Source organism: Aethina tumida, chromosome 1, assembly GCF_024364675.1.
Source record: "Aethina tumida isolate Nest 87 chromosome 1, icAetTumi1.1, whole genome shotgun sequence".
In the NCBI taxonomy this organism is placed as follows: Eukaryota; Metazoa; Arthropoda; class Insecta; order Coleoptera; family Nitidulidae; genus Aethina; species Aethina tumida.
The window spans coordinates 46,301,160-46,319,420 of record NC_065435.1 but is presented as its reverse complement, the minus strand read 5'-3'; the positions used below and the strand labels follow the sequence as shown (position 1 = coordinate 46,319,420).

The window sequence follows — 18,261 nt, the reverse complement described above, 5'->3', positions numbered from 1 at the left end:
TTTCTAGAGAGCGAGTAGAAATGGATAAATGAAGTTTAGATAAAGAAAACTCAAAGTAACATAGACTCAACATTATGATTTGTTACACTATTTTGTCCTATAATAATAATGTACTCTTTGCAGAATTATTCAAATCATAATACTGAACCGGGCAATGTTATGCTATATTGCACAAATATTAATTTTATTTAAACATTTATCAGGGCGAAAATAACAATGATCGGTTCGGACGATTTCTGTTGTGACATGCTCACGTGCAATATATCACATATTCTAATTATTTCACTATCAGAGAAAAACAAAAATAAACGGGAAAAAACAGAAAAAAGTAGACCATTGTGTCCAGTCTCATACCAGTTTAACGAAGATCTTCATGCCAGAACGTAAAATTAATTTAATTACATAGACTGAAGAAAATAAAAGGAAGTACTATGCGGCCTGCATAGTTGAGGTTGTATTCAGGGTAATTTACTTCTAATTTTGTTGTTATTAATAATTTACGAAAAATAAAACTTATTTTTTATGTGTATATAAAAAAAGAAAGGAAAGAAAATAAACATAAAAACGGAATATAGATTGGTACGGACTTCAAAAGGATGAAAAATGAACATTTTTCCCCAGATACAACCCCTTTTAAAAACTAAAATAGTACCTCAGTCCGCCCACTGGATGTTGCAGTAGATCATGGAGAAGAACAAAAAAGTAAAACAAAAACCAAAATAAAAATCATAAAAATAAAAACAATGATAGTGTTAGCACGTAAGCAGAGGACGCAACACACCGATCATTTACCTTAGTCTCGCTAGTCTAGGTTGGGGGTGCTATGGGTGGGTACGAACACTTACTTCCCGCAAATCTTACAGGGATAGTCCTCGGTCGAGTCCGGGTGGCATACCGTCGAACTGACCGAGGCGGAACGGCGCTCGATTGCGGCCGGAGTCGGCGAATTCCTGGCGGCAGTACCGCCGTGGATCCGGATGTGACCGTTTAGCGCTGCGCGAGAATTGAAACTCTGAAACAGTCACAAGTTTTAATCAGGATGCCGTTTGGCTTCAGTGCACGGAGTTGTTTATTAACTTTATTAATTTTTATTAACTTTTAATTAAGGTTATTTTATTGATTTCAATACAGGATTTTTTAATTTGGATCATTAGTTTAACAAATTATTTAAAGTAAAAATATGTTTTATCTAAATATGTCTTCTTAACGAAAACCTGCAAAAGTCGAAGAGAACATGATTAATTGCCAGCAAATTCGACTATACTTTGTACAAGTAATATATTACCGCAAATCTACATTTAAACTTACTGCTGAACATTCTGGAAATTCACAGACGAAATTTCTTGTAGCATCTTGAACCGGCATAGGGGACCCACTGTCTGCAATCTAAGAACAAATTTTAACATGCATAAAATCCCATAAAATTCCTTATCAAAATAAAAATGTTATACGTACCCCCAATAATTTGGCATCTGGATAGGGCTTTTCATCCATGTCTGACTCCGAGTTTTTATGATTCCTTTTTTCTCGGACCTGCTTTAATTTTCTGTACTCGTCCGTGCAAACCTTCTTCCAAACGTAATAAAACTGTATACACTGTTTCACCGATTTACTTTTTACCTATAAACAAATATTTTCGTTTTAGATCTTAAATCTTAAATGTACTGTTTGAGCTTACCTCTTTTGAAATGCTGTGAAAATCTTTGTCGTACTTAATCAGTGCCTTGTGGAATATTTCGGTCTCAGTAGAAGACCACTTGTCACTTTCGCTATACTGGTAGCACAGAAGAGGATGATCAGCAGGTAGGTTTGGAGAAGGTTGCATTAGTTTCAACATGGCCTCCTGAAAACACTCAATATTAATATGTATTTTTTCAAAAAGTGGAGCCACTTACATGAATGTTACCACTACACATGTGAAGCAAATGCATGGCGTATTCTTTGTTTCTACCACCGCCTGGTACAGCAGCGCAACACGCGAAATCCAAGTACATATCGACTAAAATAATATTCCCAACATTAAAATCAAATGACAATTTTTTTCTTATCTCTTTACCTTCGGCATCGGAACAATTGTTAATACCAGGATCCCAAAGCAGATCCTCATGTTTCGATACGGGATTCAATCTGCTGGAGACAGGTGGAATATTACACTGAAATTGGGGTCCCACATTTATGTGCGGGGTTGAATCAGTTTCAGGGATGGGCTCGCAATTCCATATACTGGTATCATCACCTAAATATAATAATTAATATCCATGTCGAACTTTCATGTTTGTAATTAGGACAGCAAACATTATATGCATTCTAAATTGTTAAATACAAAGCTTAAAGATTAACTTACTGGATTTTGTTTTTAGGTTGTTAAAAAGTCCAGTCCCTTGTCTTTGTGGGTTTAATATCGGCTGGGGTGTAAATGCTGAAGACCCTGCCGGTTTGCTTCTAGTCGCCCTTAGTTTTGACTGGTGAAAAACTGGCAACTGCAACGGCTCAGTTCTAAGTCGTTTCCTCGATGTACGCACAGGACTAGACGGTATTCTAAAAATTGTAGAGTAATTATTTTTGACGAGAGCGTCGTTTGCAGAACACAAATTTGATTGCAACTAGTAACTTACGATGTGGGACTCAAAAACACGTCGTTGTTCTCTTCTTTCTTGATTTCAACCACTTGTTTGGGTTTAGCGATGAATTGTTTCGTTGGTAAGGCGCACTGAACTGTTTTCAACATTCGATGCAATTTGGTTTTATCATCGTCTTGTGGCGTTTGTACCATTTGAGTGTTCGCCAATACAATATTTTTCGACTGGAAAGTGTTGGCACCAGTTTGGATAAATTTGATTTCCCCATTTGCGTCCAACAAAATTCCAGCGAAATTCGCAGTATTAAGATCCAATAGGCCGTTATTGGTCATAACTCTTAGTGGAATGCCACTTAGTCCACACCGTTTACGATTTACAGAACTGCTGGATAAGAGAGGATCCTCGGAATTTGGCATCATTTGAGATTGGAGAGTATATTGTGGGGAGATGTTGAACGTAGCTGTGTTACTTGCACTGAAAGTAGTTGTCGGATGAGGGGATGATACAGCTGTTGTTGCTATATTAGGTAATGGAGACTGGACAGGAGTCAATCCAATGGGTGATTGTGGTGAAGGTGAGTTGCTCAAAGGATATAAATCGTCATTGGAAATTGTTTCCCCTGGCAAAACTTCTTCCAAAGCCTCTTCCACTGCAGCAGAACTGGACATGGTTGATGTGAAGAAAGCTGCCGACAATGGAGATGAGGCTTGGGGTGGTTCATCAATTCCACGTTCCACGACTGCTCCAAACTCCTGTTTTGGAGACACCAAAGGTAGCAAAGTATTCTGAGAAAAACAAGGGCTTTGTCCCTCATGACTTGCTGGTGGCGTGGGATATGGGAATCCTGGCGAATCCTGCCGAATTAACGGGCTTTGCAATGGAGACTGTGCTATTGAAGTGTGTGGAGAATTGACATATTGTGCAGGTGATTGGTTTTGGTAACTGGGCGAAGATAGATCTAAGTTGTTTGAATGAAAGGTGCTGAATTCAGCGAGACTTTCAGGAAGAGGAGAATCCAAGACCGCTTGCAAATCTTGATTCACATTATGACTAGACTGATAGGAGGGCGATTGACCAACTTGGTCCTGTAAGTTTGCATAATCATCCAGATTGAGATTCTGCAAGTTCTGATCAGTTTGATCTGGCAACAAGTCTTCGGTTTGGAATTGCAAAGTGGCCAACTGATTGGGATCTACACCTTGCAGCAACATGGTGTCCTGTACTTGTGTGAACACCTCATCTTGCAAACTGGGCGATAGATATTCGATCTCCTCTTGCTTGAAAGTCAGCGACAGCGAATCATTCGACTGGAATTGGATGAGGTTCGTTTGACCGGGATCAGAGGTAGTACGTTTGACGGAGGCTTTCTCCCGTTTGATCTCCCGCTTGAGGATGAGATCAGCCAGAGCTTGAGCTTCTTGTTGCGTGTTTGAAATTCTGTAACAAGTTTGTATTGTAAACGAACATTCTAATATTCTACAAGTGTGTCTTACAACCTGTGGTTGAAAGCCTCAGCGTCGGAATGTCTTCTAGTCTTCTCAGCGGTCTGTTGAGGGGGTGCCGGCACCACGAACGAGGTGATCTTGGTGTCTAGGTCGCTGGACGTCGCCGAGGAATGCACGGTTAAAGGAAAGAGGGGCGGCGCTGTCGACTTGGGTTCCTCCGTCGGCGTGGTGGGCTGCGGCTGAGTTATCCTCTTGTTGATGATCTTTTCCTCGATCAGTGCCCGCACGCTCACGCTGGCCGTTTGCAGTGGGGGCGTGTTCGTGTCTTTTTTTTCGCATTTTTTGTTGTCGGCATCCTGAAAATTGATTAATTCATTAATGTCTCATTATTAATTATAATAAATTTGTCACAGAAAGTACAAAAAAAAAATACGAATAACAGATAATATACATAATTAAATAACTTTGTTTTATTTTAAGTAAACTTGCGTATAAAAAATCAGTTATTTCTTTGAAAGCATAAACCATAATTCAATTAAATACAGAACGATTTCTAGACGTAATTAAATGTCTTATTAAGTACCTAATAAAATTATGGATTTAAATTAAATTATTTAATTTCCATCTTTAGATGGAACTTTATTTAACCAACTAGACTTTAAACTGATAATTAGAATATTAATTAAAGTTGTATGAAGTCGAGGTGTAAATTATTCAAGAAACTAATAAATCAACATTAAATTCGTCAAGGGATTCTACATTTAATTATATTAATTCCTTTAAATTTCAAGTACCTTTTTGAAGTAACCCCCATGAAGTCTCATATGTCCATTGAGGGCGGGTATGTTTTTGAACTTTCGGTGACATAGATTGCACTCCACAGGCTTTGGTTCAGCAGTCTTTGGTGTATTGGATGAGTTTGGAGTGGTTGTGGAAACCTTCGATTGTTGACCACTTGTACTCGATGAATTTTTGTTCGATGATGATTGCGCCTGTAACAAATTAAATTTTAATTAGTATTAATTTTACACAACCTTTTATTAATATGATGCTATTGAAGTAATAAATATGCGGGTTTAATTAAAAGGAATATTTATGATTTTATGATAGATTCGAAAATCTATTCATTTCATCTTGTGAATAATTATTAAAAAACTGCGTTGTAAAAACCAACCCCTCGTACGTCGTTATCTAACAAATCATCATTTGCTTTTGAAAACTACAAATCAAAAGCGCGTAACAAATAACATGCAAATAAATAAAAAGCTGACATCAACAACAGTGCGCTCGAATATACATAAAATAAATGTTACCGCGGAATAAAATATAAGCTTTACATGAAAGTTGTTTGAAGCTAATTTGCGTTTATATTAAAATTTTCATTTCGAATTTAAAAGCGGTCCGTGAAACGAGGATTTTAAAAATTATTCCACTTTATGAATAGGATACACTTTATTGTTCTGGTATAAATTAGATGTGACAAATCTCCCGATGTGAATTCCTCTGCACCGAATTGACAAATCAATACTCTGCGTTCGTTGGCCCTTTGTTTCCCTGAAAATACATTCCGAATTATTTAAATCGTTCCCTTTTATTAGAATAAAATCTGTTACATTTTTTCGGGACTGGAACAAATAGGCGTTGGAACAAAATCTGTCACAATAGCCATTGTATTCATCTCGTGAACGATTAATATTGGATTTTTTACTCTGTTTAAATCCTATACAAAGAGTCTAAACTGTTATTAAAAGTAAAGCGAATGAATAAATCAATCAAAAAATTTTATGTTGAATTTTGCTGATCGACGTTGATTAAATCTATCCGAAATCACTTTTCCCATAATTCTCTTTCTAATTCTGTAAAATATTCCCACGTATGGTTGATGTGCAAAATACCCAAATGACAGGAACGCTTTATACCACACCGAAATTGATGAACACCTATTATTATTACAGATTTAAAAATAAAGTAATGGGGTATAAAATTAGATCAGAAAACGAAAACAAATGAGACCAAACACAACTATATATCTCAAATGCAAATATATTAAAATAAAAATAATAATAAAATTTATGAGAATCGTACCGTATATCCATAATAAAAATTCCAATAGTAATCCATCGGGAGTCACAAAAATTTAAAAGTGAAAATTCACAAACGCTTAATCGCTCACATGTTTTTGATCAACTGACCGGACTGTGTGATGCTGCAATTCAAGGGGGATGAATCTAGAAGGTGGTGCTTACGTCATAAGGTCCAGATAACCGGATTAGAAATTTAAAATTATTCGTGTACTTTTCTTGGGTCCCCGAAACTAGTCACGTCAATAGGTTAAGCCGTGGTTGAAGTGGAAACATTTTTTCAATTAGTGAGCTTATATTTAATATTACGAAACATCATCGTTTTAATTAATGAACTAATTGGCGAGTTTTAATTGACCGGTTGATGAAAGTTTTATGGAATTAAGTAGGGTGCATTATGCACAATAGTTATCTGAATATTGGTAATAATCTCTTGTACAATGAAATGTTGGGGTTGAACAAAAATCTGCGGTGAATGTCATAAGCTCTCCAATTAGCGAGATTATGGTTTCACATTCGTTCACCAATAAAATGGACACGGTCCCGGCTGCGAAACTTTCAATAAATGTATAAAACCCTCTGGTAAATGTAATTTTGCTTTGTTTCCTTTAATTAATAATTCTATCCGCCTTATTTAAAGCCGGAAAATTCCTTCCGTGCCGATAACAAATAAATATTGGATCGAATAGATTACATAAATATTTAACTGCTCCATTGTTTAAACCGCCATTCATTATTAAAATATTTTCCCGTTTATGTAATAAAGGATGCGAAACTAAAATGACCAGTTTTTATGATATGTAAAGCTTCTCACTGAGTTTTATCGGTTTAATTTGAATTTTTACACCGGGTATGAATAAAATTGCATTAATTTATTAAAATTCGATTCTCGTACAAAATTCTGACTAATTAATATATAAAAAAATGCAGCATATAATAAAAAAAACCGTTTTATGGGACACACTGATGGAACTAATTATAAAAATAAACCAGACAGCTTTTTGTTTGCTACAACTCACGAACAATGACTTGCTCAGTGTAACACAACAATTTTCATTTTCAGTAGAGCAAAAATCACGACGCTTTGTGTCTATCAACGTTCTACAGGCTGTTTACATACTCATAAAATGCGTACATTCCGACGTTTACACGTTGAAAAATTAAATAAGTTTTAATAATTAATCACCCCATTAATTTAGGGAATCACGTACAACCCCTTATTTAAAAGAGAAAAACAGTTAATGTACCTAACTGAGTGTTGTTCCAACTCCACGAAACAACGCGTTCATCATCAATTAAGAAGACAATATTCTATTCAGATTTTATTAATTTATTAATAAGGAGCACGTATTATTTACTTAAATTTTCAAAATTCCCTTTGACTGTTTCCTTTTTAATGAACACAGCAAAAAGAGAGTATTTTTAATACACGAAGCTGTCACAAATATAGGCCTGCGTAACATTTAAAATGTGCCTCAGTTTGAATATTCGAATCAAGCAACAGTCATAATTATTCCGTTTATTTATCCTTTTATGTGCATTCGTTAAAGACAAAATCTGGGCCGGGAATCAATTCTCTTGTTTTAACGCGCCAGAAAGCGTCGTGCCAAAGAACGACCCTTTCACCGTCGTGAGCGGACATTAAAAGGGGTGGAATGCCCGCACTTCGGAGGGGTGGAACGCGGCCCCCATGAAAGTGGTCAGTGAAAAGAATCGCGGGATCAAGGGGGCATCAGGTTCTCATAGCATTCGCACGGTGCACGGAACGCGATCAGTGACATTCGTTGGGATTTTCGCGCCATTTTAGACGCACACACAAACGCAGACCGGAACAGGTGGATTATATTGATTCGGCCCCGGACGGGATCTATCAGAATATATTAATATTACTCCATTCATGATTATTTTACGGGTGCGGATTTACTCTGGCGTTAATTGATTGGGGGAGACATTCACACTCTATTTTACACGATAACAATCTGTAAAATAACGTTTCTGTCTCTATAATTAATAGTAACTTAGGATTTTGTCGTTGAAACATATGGATTTTTAAAATTTTATGTATATTACTAAAGATTTAAATAAAATTAATGTTTAATACCTTTTAGAAGGCAACAAAATCTACGACAGTGATTTTAGATATGTCGATACTATATTTTTATAGGTAACAATGTATAAAATAATCTTTTTGAGTATATAATTGACAATAATTTTATTTCACATAAAAAAAATTATTGGTGAGAAATTCATACTCTCTTTTACTCAGTAACAATATATAAAAATAATATTTGTGTCTATATCATTAATAGTAATTTATGATTTTGTGGCTGATAAATTTTTAAAATTTTATCTAAATTGGTATATATTATACAAGAAATATTATATAAGAAATAATGTTTAATACCTTTCAGGAGAAAATGTATGGCACTGTTTTCAGATATGTGTGACACATTTTTTTATAGGTAACAATATGTAAAATATCCTGTATAACTGTATAATTAACAGTAATTTATTATTATTCATACTCAGCTACTGTTTTTCAGGCTATAAATTTATGAAACATAAAATCATTGTTTGAGGAGACACTCAAACTTTTTTTAGTAACAATGTGTAAAAAAGTAATGTTTAATATCTTAAGAATGAGTATTTGTTTTTAAATTTGCTTTTAAGTAACAATGGGTAAAATAACCTTTTTTGCCCTAATAATTTATGATATTTTAAGTAAATTATTAGAGTAATAATAGTAAAAAAAGGTAATGTTTAAATTTTTTAAAGAAGGAGTAAAATATTCGATGTTTTTAAATTTATTTTTAAGTACAAAAAGAATATATTAATACTCATTTTATTAATTTATGATTTTATGGTTGAAAGATAATTTTTTAAAATTTTAGTTAAATTAGATAGATTTAACATTTTTTACATTGTGACAAAATAAGGGGTTTTGAATTTGTTCTGGTATGGAAAAATATCTCTTTTGTGTCTTACCCTTTTATGTGTATTTACAAAATAATTTTTTGTTCAAAAGGAACAAAACTTTAATTATTTTGAAAATATTTTAAAACACACTGCTTATACAAATAAACTTCATATTAATGTAAATATTTTACACAAATATGTGTATATATAGAAGTAATTTTAGCTCATAACTCATACAATGGAGTCGGGGTTGCGTATGAAATCAGTAAAAAACCGTCGAACCACCCCGTTTTTGCTACAGGCTCGAATAAAACACTATTTGAACATCAGTGTATAAAATAAACAGGCTTTAATTAAATCCTCTAATTAAACAAGCTGAAGTTTAATTAAATTTGTCATAAATTGATAATCGCTACAAATTAAATAAATTAATCAAAACTCATCCAAACGAAATCAATTTTAGGAATAGTGGCCGTTAAAGCCCGCGATTTATCCGAATTTGAAATTCAAAAGTTGGAAATCTGTTTAATGGATTGGTAAGTAGTGGTTAAGTACACAGTGATTTTCAGCCCAGTTCGTGTATTTTAATTCGTTATACAGTGTTTATTCTGCTCAGCTTTCCCACTAATAAAAAAACCTTTTAAGCCATCTTTTTATATTTTTTTTCTGCATTTGAAAGCCGGTATTGGTGCAAGAATATGTAAAATTACGTGATTTTTAATCGGAATTCGTTTGCCAGTCGGATTGAAATTTTTTCGTAGTTCATTTTTTTGAAAAACAAAAAAAAAACGTTTCTTTATAAACTAATTATAAACACAGTACTGTATAAATCTAAATAAAATTTACTCATGGCGGTCATTAAGTATCTGTAATATTCTTGAATATTTTTGCATTTACTCTTGATGAATATGTATGTAGTACGTATGTTCATCAGCATAAAATAAAATAAACTTAGACATGCAGTTAATTTCAACCGCCAATTTAAATTTTGAATGAACGGTTTTATATTCTCTTTCGCGACCTAGTAAAATGCCAGAAACCTCATTCGAGATCGAAGGTGGCCTCGTACGGAAACAATGTAATCCTTAAAAGTAATTAAGTGATTTCACCTAGCAATTACGTTTAGCATGGTAAAAATCCCGAGAGAGATTAATTACAGCGCTCGCCCTAATTACCGTGTCGGAAAAAAGTTTTTTTGAATGGGAAACCTTTTCAAAACGACAACTTGTTATATTTATTTTATTTCAGAAGTTCTGTACGCGCGATCCTTTCATTCGTGCTCCGCATTTGACTCGTAGTTAAAACTTGTGTAATTATTTGGTCTAGTTTCTGTTGGTATTTCTCGGAAGAAGATTGGGTGGAGCCGGTGGGGGGTTTCGTGCGGGGGGACGAAACTCTCTCCTTCGGTTCGTGGATTTAATATTCGACAAACATCACTGCTTGTTAGCAAACGAATTCTCAATTAACAAACTTATAAATGCATAGGGTGTTCTGTACTAAACGTTATTTTAACTAATTTACTCAGCACGATGCTATAAACGCTCTTTATGAACGGGGACAATTTTATTACTCACAAGATTGAATCTTATCTTGAAAAACAGAAATAAATTTATGCGAATAATGGGACGGGGATTTATCATAAGATTTTTGTGTCATACCCTTTGCATTTTGACGGGGGTTTTCGTGGCCGTAACTTTCGATGGTGTTGAAGACTTTGGCGTCGTCACAGTTGATGTTTTGCTGTTGGTCGCCGTCGTCTGTTGTTGAGATTGTCGCTGAGTCTGTTCCATTATTTGATGGATCAGATCCAGTTGCTGTTTAGTCAGGCCATCGTTGTTGCCACCGCTGCCTCCCTGTAATTATAAATTTATAATTGTGTAGTACAAAATCGGCTTCTTACGTGGGTAACACAAAACAATCCAATATAATTAGTGTGTACGAACTGAACGTCAATTATAATACTTTAATTAAATTCACTGACGCGGTGATTGAGTGTATAAACACCGTTCGAAATTAAGCATGGCTCTAATAAATCTTAGAATGTGTTTTCGCACGACAAACACAGCGAAAACCCAAACTCAATACGTGCTCTATTATGCTTGTTCAGACAGTTTTTTTTTTCGACTTTAGGTAACACTTTTCCAATAATTTGAAATGTGATTAAATCTGAAATTATCGGATTATGGAGAATATTAAAACTAAACATCATTAGTTCATCATCTAAGTTTTATTGGGATTTATTAGAAAAAAACTAGCTTTTAACTTTTAATAACACGTCCAACTTGTATGGTTAATGATTACAATTTTTATAATCTTTTATTTTTATATTTAAATACACGAGTACACTCTTTTATAGATTGGTTATCTGACAGTGCAGATTTTTTATTGGAAATACACTCAGTAAAAGAAATTAGATTACATAGATAGTCGTCCAATTTTACCAAATTTGGCCGTTAATAGGAAGGTAAAAAATGATTAAATTCTCTTCTTTGTTGTGCAATTATAATGTGTGTTAAATTCGTATGGCACAAACGTAGATTAGTATTCATTTCACTCATCATTCATTGAGTGAATTTGATAGAGAGTGAATCATGGTTTTAACATAAGGAGGCGGGAATTTTGTTTGTGGTAATTGCAAAGCAGGTGAACCGGAGTCGAAGCACCGTTTGAGATTGTTGGTCGTGATCTGAAGAAGGCTTTGTGCTCACTCATGTAATTGTCAACCAGAAGTATTTGACGGAGAATCTGATCCCGTAGACGTTTTTCTTACTGTTGACAATTTGTACTTCCTCTCATGTTGCGTCACCATCGTTAAAAATTGGAGTAGCGTAGAGATCGACACTTTGGTATGTAGAATGGAATGAGGGTCTACGTTTTGTCTGGGTATGTTTGATGGTTCGATACGTGTCACCACGAAGAAAAGCAAAATCCACAATTTTTGTGGAGAATTATGGTTTGGGATGCCAAAACTAGCAAACTTACCGTCGATTGAACACGTGTGGGAAATCATATGCAGGAGGAGCCACTTCATTAGATTAAGCCAAAGAATTAATTAAATTAAAAAAATGAAGGAATGCTGAATATATTCATTCAATATTTTGTCGGAAATGGATCTATGTGTTCTACCTTCTATGTCACAGCATAATCCCCGTGTCTATCAAATAGTTATGACATTTAAAATTGAATGTTAAATTAATATGGAAAAATATTTCAATAAAAATGTTACTTTAGAAAATATTTTTTCAACATTTATATTAGTAGAGGATTTCATTTTGATTTTGTTGATGGATATAGAAGTAACTTTATTTTCTGTTATAAAACATCAATTAACATGTTCTGAACGAGCAAACTCAATTAGTGCCGGGAAAATGCGAATGTTATGAAATTGTGCAGGGAAATTGTATTGAAAATGATTTATTTAATACCACTACCAGCCGAACATTGCATTTTAAAAAGGTACTTAACCTACATTATAAAAGCGCCATCAAAATGAAAATTTAATTCATAAGACGGTAATTACGTTCTTTATTTTAAAATGTAAATGCTTTGCACTCTCTGAGAGAGGAAAAATCGCTAGTCGTTTGTCTTGGCCGTTGGCTAAGTTAACTTTTCCGCAAGAAAAATACACCTGTCTTTAAATCTTGTCTGGAGGCCGTAATTTGTAATGCTTAGGAAAATAATGTCAGTGCCTCTTAGGCTTTCTCAGTAATCCTAGTAATAATGTTCAGACATACCTTCGGATAAATCATCGTCCTGGAAATATACCGTTTTAGAAACATTACTCGCTTTTAGAAAAAAAAAAAAGATTTATCACGGAACCATCATAACTACTCTTTTTTGAAAACTTTTTTTTGGATATATTTTATTCCCTTTAGTTCTAAAACATTAGAATGAATAGTAAGAGACTTAAGGTAATTCAGACAATACATCTGTGGACGGTGTATAATGGTAACTATGGTAATAAAAGACATTTTGATTATATTTCATTCTCATCATCAATCCTCTTCATAAAATTCGGGGGAAGCACCCCCTACATATCCTAATTCCCCTTGATACATTCTTCAATTCAAATTTTCGTGAATAAATGATTGAAAACTCGTCGTAACAATATATGGATGGTGGTGAATGGAGTGTCGGTGTTACTAACCTTCGCAGGATCGATGGCGAGCAACTGCTGCAGCTGACTCTTGCCGCCCGAGGTGCCGGGCGAAGCCGCCGACGTGGACGTGGGCGGGGGCGCGTACTGGATGCAGCTGCTGCCGTGCGGCGAGGCGGCGTCCCCGGACGCGGCGCCCTGCGCCGGCGACATCGTCGTCGAGGCGCTGACCGTGCCGCCGCCGCCGGCCGAACTGTGATGGTTCTCAGTATGACGGCGAAGGGAGCGGGCGTCGCAGTAGCTCTTGCCACAGCCCTCGGCCTTGCACTCGTATGGCTTCTTGTTGCGGTGGGTCAGCATGTGCCCGTTCCTGCAACAAGGCGACACACTAGGGGTCAATTATGATATCACGAAGACAGTTTGAATACTCCGTTAATTGACTTTTCTTCTCTTTCTTTCACGACATAAAAACATAACCCTTAGTTTAGTTAGTACCTCTGGCACATTTTCAACTCATGTACTTTTAAACAACAAATTATTCAATATTCAATAAATTTTACATTATCACATTCAATTTACAGGATTTATTGTTAATTTAAGGTGTTTGAAAATAATATACAATTTTATGTGAAAGTTTTGATTGTCAGCAGTTTTAATGCATAAAATCACTTTATTAAATAAATATGTCATTTCAAATTCCATTAAGGGATAAATAACATAACAAAACATTTGTTAATGTTAATTCATGAGTTGTATTCGACATAAAACAATGGCCACTAACAGGTAAACTAAACATTTTTATATTTTTAAAGCCATGATTAATTTACATTACAATACTCACAATAAATATACATATGTTCTTTTTTTATTATAGTGTACATAACTGTTTTGTTGTTTTTAATAGCATAGTTTTTTATTATTTTTTTAAATTAAATTTATCAATATTTGTTTAACATACAATAAACAACGATTCGCTAAAATGAAATTTCTAATAAAAATATTACATAGTACAGAATATAATTGAATTTTATAGAACAAAGTATTTGTATTGTTTTGAACATAGGTCAAATAATATATAAAATTCCAACCCATTAAATTATCGTAGAATTTACTTAGGCAAACATTCTCTGTAAAATTTATATTTGTATTCGACTTCCAGGTACCCTTATTAAAAGAATGTACTTTTAAAGAACATTCCGACGTAGTTTTCCATGAAAAGAATGACATTCCATTTATTGTATTCATATTTTCATAATACATCTTCTTTTTGAGTTAAATTACTAAATAAAATATAATATTTTCATTATTCGTCTGTTTACCTTCATGAACGCTTTGAAAACAAAGCAAGTAAACACAAATTTAATATTAATAATTGGCTTAAATAATGAAAGATATGTATTTAAGATGTACCAAAGTACACGTACACAATAAGTCTATAAAATATGTTCGAAATATATTTAATGCAAACACAAAGTTCTCAACTATAAAGTTATTGTAGAATTTAACGACGGAGCTTTTTGTGTAATCTTTGTATGCATTCTATATAGATAAATATTTTCTAAAACTTCCTCGTAATCCGATTAATGAAAATACGTAGCTTAAAGCAAAAACGGATCCTCTTTCAAAGAAACACGAGGTAATTTACTCTAAAAGGAAATTATATACATGTTGTTTGTATGTTGCTCGTGTATTTGTGCGTTTTTCGAGAAACCACTAGTTAAAAATGTTTACTTGTTTGGGAAAATGCATGATAAAGTATACAAAGCCCGTTTTAATTAAACCTTAAAATAAATATTTTAATTAGTTAATTTTAACATAAAATGTACACTTTTTATGTACTTGAATGTAACAACGTTCAGATAAAAAAATCTTCTGGCATCCAGAGTCTTTACATTTACAACAATTTTCTCATGATTTTCATTTTTGTACTTAATCAAAAGCATATAAACGAAATAGATAACAACCAATTACGTTTCACCGTTCGTGTAAAAATAATGGTTCACAGACGACACAGAGGAGAATAGATAGGTGAAATTCCTTGCGACCCAATAGGATTGGTCTCGTTGAAAGAGGGATTTCTTGTTGTCGGGAATATTTGAAAATGTATGTAAATACTTACAAATGATCCTGTCGTTTGAACGCCTTTCCGCACATGCTACACACGTATTTGCGCTCGTCGCTGTGTGTCAGTTTGTGCTTCGCCAATGCCGATGCGTTCCCGAATACCTTGGCGCACACCTGCAATGAAAATTGGGTTTATTTCAAACAATTTTTGCGTGTTTACAAAAGCACACAATACGGACGGAATTGCGTCATGTTTAGAATCCTTCTTATTAGGTGAAGAACGTGATGCACAAAGTACGCCTCGCATAAATTGGTCGTGCAACAGGGAATCAGGATTTAAAAAGAGGCTGATTGTGTAAAATGCATCTATTCAGATATTTCTATTCAAATAGAGATATGCACAACAAAAATATTTCAAGTAATAAATATTATTATGCGACTGAAACGTAGATGTAGCAACATCGTCTTAAAACGGCTCAAATATAAAATTTAATTTGCAAACATGTAAAACGTTCAGCGAATACGTGAAGGCGTTTAGTGAAGCATATTGAGGAACCATTAAGCAAGTAAATTAATGGTTTAAATTTTCAACTATTATAGGTTTAATCGAAGGAAGCTAATTGAATAAAACACCCATTTATTAGTTAAATCAATCCACTTTTCAGAATAGCAAGATTTTTTGTTGAATTTATTTTTAACCCCACGGGTTATTTTGTATTTAATTAAAGTTTCAATAGGTAGATTTTAATTAGTGTGAAATAATTAATGACAAAGAACTTCAAACCAACAATAACTTTACAGAAATGTAACGAGCATCAAGCTCCAACAACTACTCATCGAACATAAAAGAGCCTTTCACATTAGTAAAACTGATGTTGACATAGCTTATTCGGACAAAGCTGAAAAACAACAGCCCAACACCTAACCGCCACCACCATCACCAGCAGCTTCACAGCAATACAACAATTTAATAAGCTGAAAACACACAATAGATCCTCGCTAAATGCAGTGACGACCGAATCTACTCCCGACAGAGAACACAGATGCCATCGCGAAACGTTATATTACATTCCGGAAGTTTCACAGAGCATATGATTTGAGTTTAATATATTACAGACCTCTTCAAATACTATCCCGATGTCGCCGAATTCAAAATGAAACAGATGGTAAACAGATCTGGTTGGACTGAACTCTGTCTATTGTTTTGTTTACTATTATTTAATTAGACTTTACCTACCTATTGTTATGAAAGAATTTGAAATGCGTTATGGTCATGTTATACCACGTAAAACGTACAGATATTAATTTAAAACAACGTTTTATGTTTATATATAATTTAACGTTAAAGCTAATAAAATACGTTTCAAAACTTTTGGAATATATTATATTTCAATAGAGCAGGTAAATTAATACCATTGTGAAAGTTTCTTTAAAACTGCAGCTTTATTCAATGGAGTTCAGTTACATAGGTCACACATGATTTAAGTTTTTCTTTTTAGGTTAATTAATGCTATTTACCTGACATTGTTGAGGACCCTGCCTGTTTGGGGAGGCAGCTTTTGGTCGTGGCCTTTTTACGGCCAACTTTACTGGGTCTGATGATGTGCTACATGGCTTTTTATCCTCCGTCGATGTTGTGGAAACTGAAACAAAATTAAAAAATCAACTTACGTGTTTGTGATATTTGATATGTTGTAGAAAAGTGGTATTGAATTATCTTTGTAATTTTAAATTAAACATCAAACGAAGAACAAACAAGGTATACAAGTGCTTATAATTTAAAACTGAGCTAAGAGGTAAACCAAATAATGCGATAATATTAAACTAATTAAACTGCCAATATTTTAACAAGTTTTCCCTTATTCCTGAAATTTATTATCTTCTAAAGGAAAAGGTGTTGAAAACTCTTTAATATTAATGATATTGTTTAGTTTCAATTATTAAACTAACATCATTAAATTAATGAATATTAACTTCGAAATAAATTTAAATGAATAAAAAAGTAAACAAACAAACTGAGAGACAAATTTAAATAAATAAGTGGAAATACGTGGAAAACAGTAAACAATCCTTTAGGAAAATTTTATAAAATTAAATTTGTATTTAGTTTTGACAGTATGAAGTTTACAATAATTAATTTAAAACAAAGTTTATGGAAAAACGAAAACAAGTACACACTTAATATTTTAATTAAGTAAACAAGTTTTATGTCTTGGTGGAAAATTATTTTTCTTACAAAAATAGAAGGATCTGGTCTTTAATATTGACGTGCTTGTAGAATGGTTAAATTTTACATTACATAAATTGCAAATATGAAAGGTCCATGTTTTAATAAATATCGACGGAATATAATTAAAACGCCCACACGAATCATATGCAAAAACCAGTTTCAATTTCAAGCACAAATGAGTTTTGTCGCGGATAATTTTTGTGTTTAATAATAAGGTCGTGAATGAAAACATTGTTATTTGGTATTTGCTGGAAATACTTGAGAGTTTCGTTTAGTTGATTTAAAAATCATCAAGTTCGTGTCGCGTTGCCCATTGTTGCGACTTACCATTTTATAAAATCGATCGTTTCCGTATAGAGGACATCAAAAAAGAAATGCATTACCCGAGATTGGATGGAAGCTGGCAATCCTCTATTCCGAAAACGTCATTATCCTAATTGATTTCTGTTTGTAAATCGCGAGACGCACAACCCGACAGGGCAGGGTGAGCGAAAGGCCCTCATCATCAGGTTGTTGTGATAAGAGCCAGTATAAAAATTGAGTTATGAGATGAAGTCTTCTGTTGACAATTCCCAGTGGAAATAAGTTGTTTGCGCTAACTCCGGCACTCCATTACTCGACGCGATAGACACGTTTTGTGTCAATACGGGGCCTCTGATGTAGCAGGCTGCACTTAGACCTGACACCCCAATCAATTATTGTGCGCCCCTGCGACGGTTTTTTTCTTTTGTTTAGACGATTTTAAATTTTTTCTTCTTTCATTAAAACACCTGCGACGGCGAAATTAAATTCGAACTACCATCTGCATCATCTACGGATCCATCATAGACCGTGTTTTGTTTTATTTTTA

The 18,261-nt window shown here is 34.0% G+C and overlaps 1 protein-coding gene across 4 annotated transcripts in view; it reads right to left on the bottom strand.

The window, feature by feature from the left end:
• The window catches only part of LOC109598471 (uncharacterized), a 209,433-nt gene that overhangs the window by 4,535 nt on the left and 186,637 nt on the right, over positions 1 to 18,261 (bottom strand). For 2 of the 4 annotated variants that reach the window (XM_049970897.1, XM_049970895.1), the window contains 14 exons: positions 16,700 to 16,824; positions 15,237 to 15,355; positions 13,169 to 13,487; positions 10,680 to 10,874; positions 4,819 to 5,016; positions 4,073 to 4,380; positions 2,616 to 4,016; positions 2,345 to 2,538; positions 2,057 to 2,236; positions 1,896 to 1,999; positions 1,679 to 1,843; positions 1,456 to 1,620; positions 1,309 to 1,386; positions 846 to 1,012 (listed from right to left, as the gene is read on the bottom strand). In XM_049970897.1, coding sequence (XP_049826854.1) covers positions 846 to 1,012; positions 1,309 to 1,386; positions 1,456 to 1,620; positions 1,679 to 1,843; positions 1,896 to 1,999; positions 2,057 to 2,236; positions 2,345 to 2,538; positions 2,616 to 4,016; positions 4,073 to 4,380; positions 4,819 to 5,016; positions 10,680 to 10,874; positions 13,169 to 13,487; positions 15,237 to 15,355; positions 16,700 to 16,824 — 3,718 coding nt within the window. Of the gene's footprint in view, positions 1 to 792; positions 1,013 to 1,308; positions 1,387 to 1,455; positions 1,621 to 1,678; positions 1,844 to 1,895; positions 2,000 to 2,056; positions 2,237 to 2,344; positions 2,539 to 2,615; positions 4,017 to 4,072; positions 4,381 to 4,818; positions 5,017 to 10,679; positions 10,875 to 13,168; positions 13,488 to 15,236; positions 15,356 to 16,699; positions 16,825 to 18,261 lie in introns of all 4 variants that reach the window. The other 2 variants (XM_049970896.1, XM_049970898.1) reach the window with 2 other exon arrangements.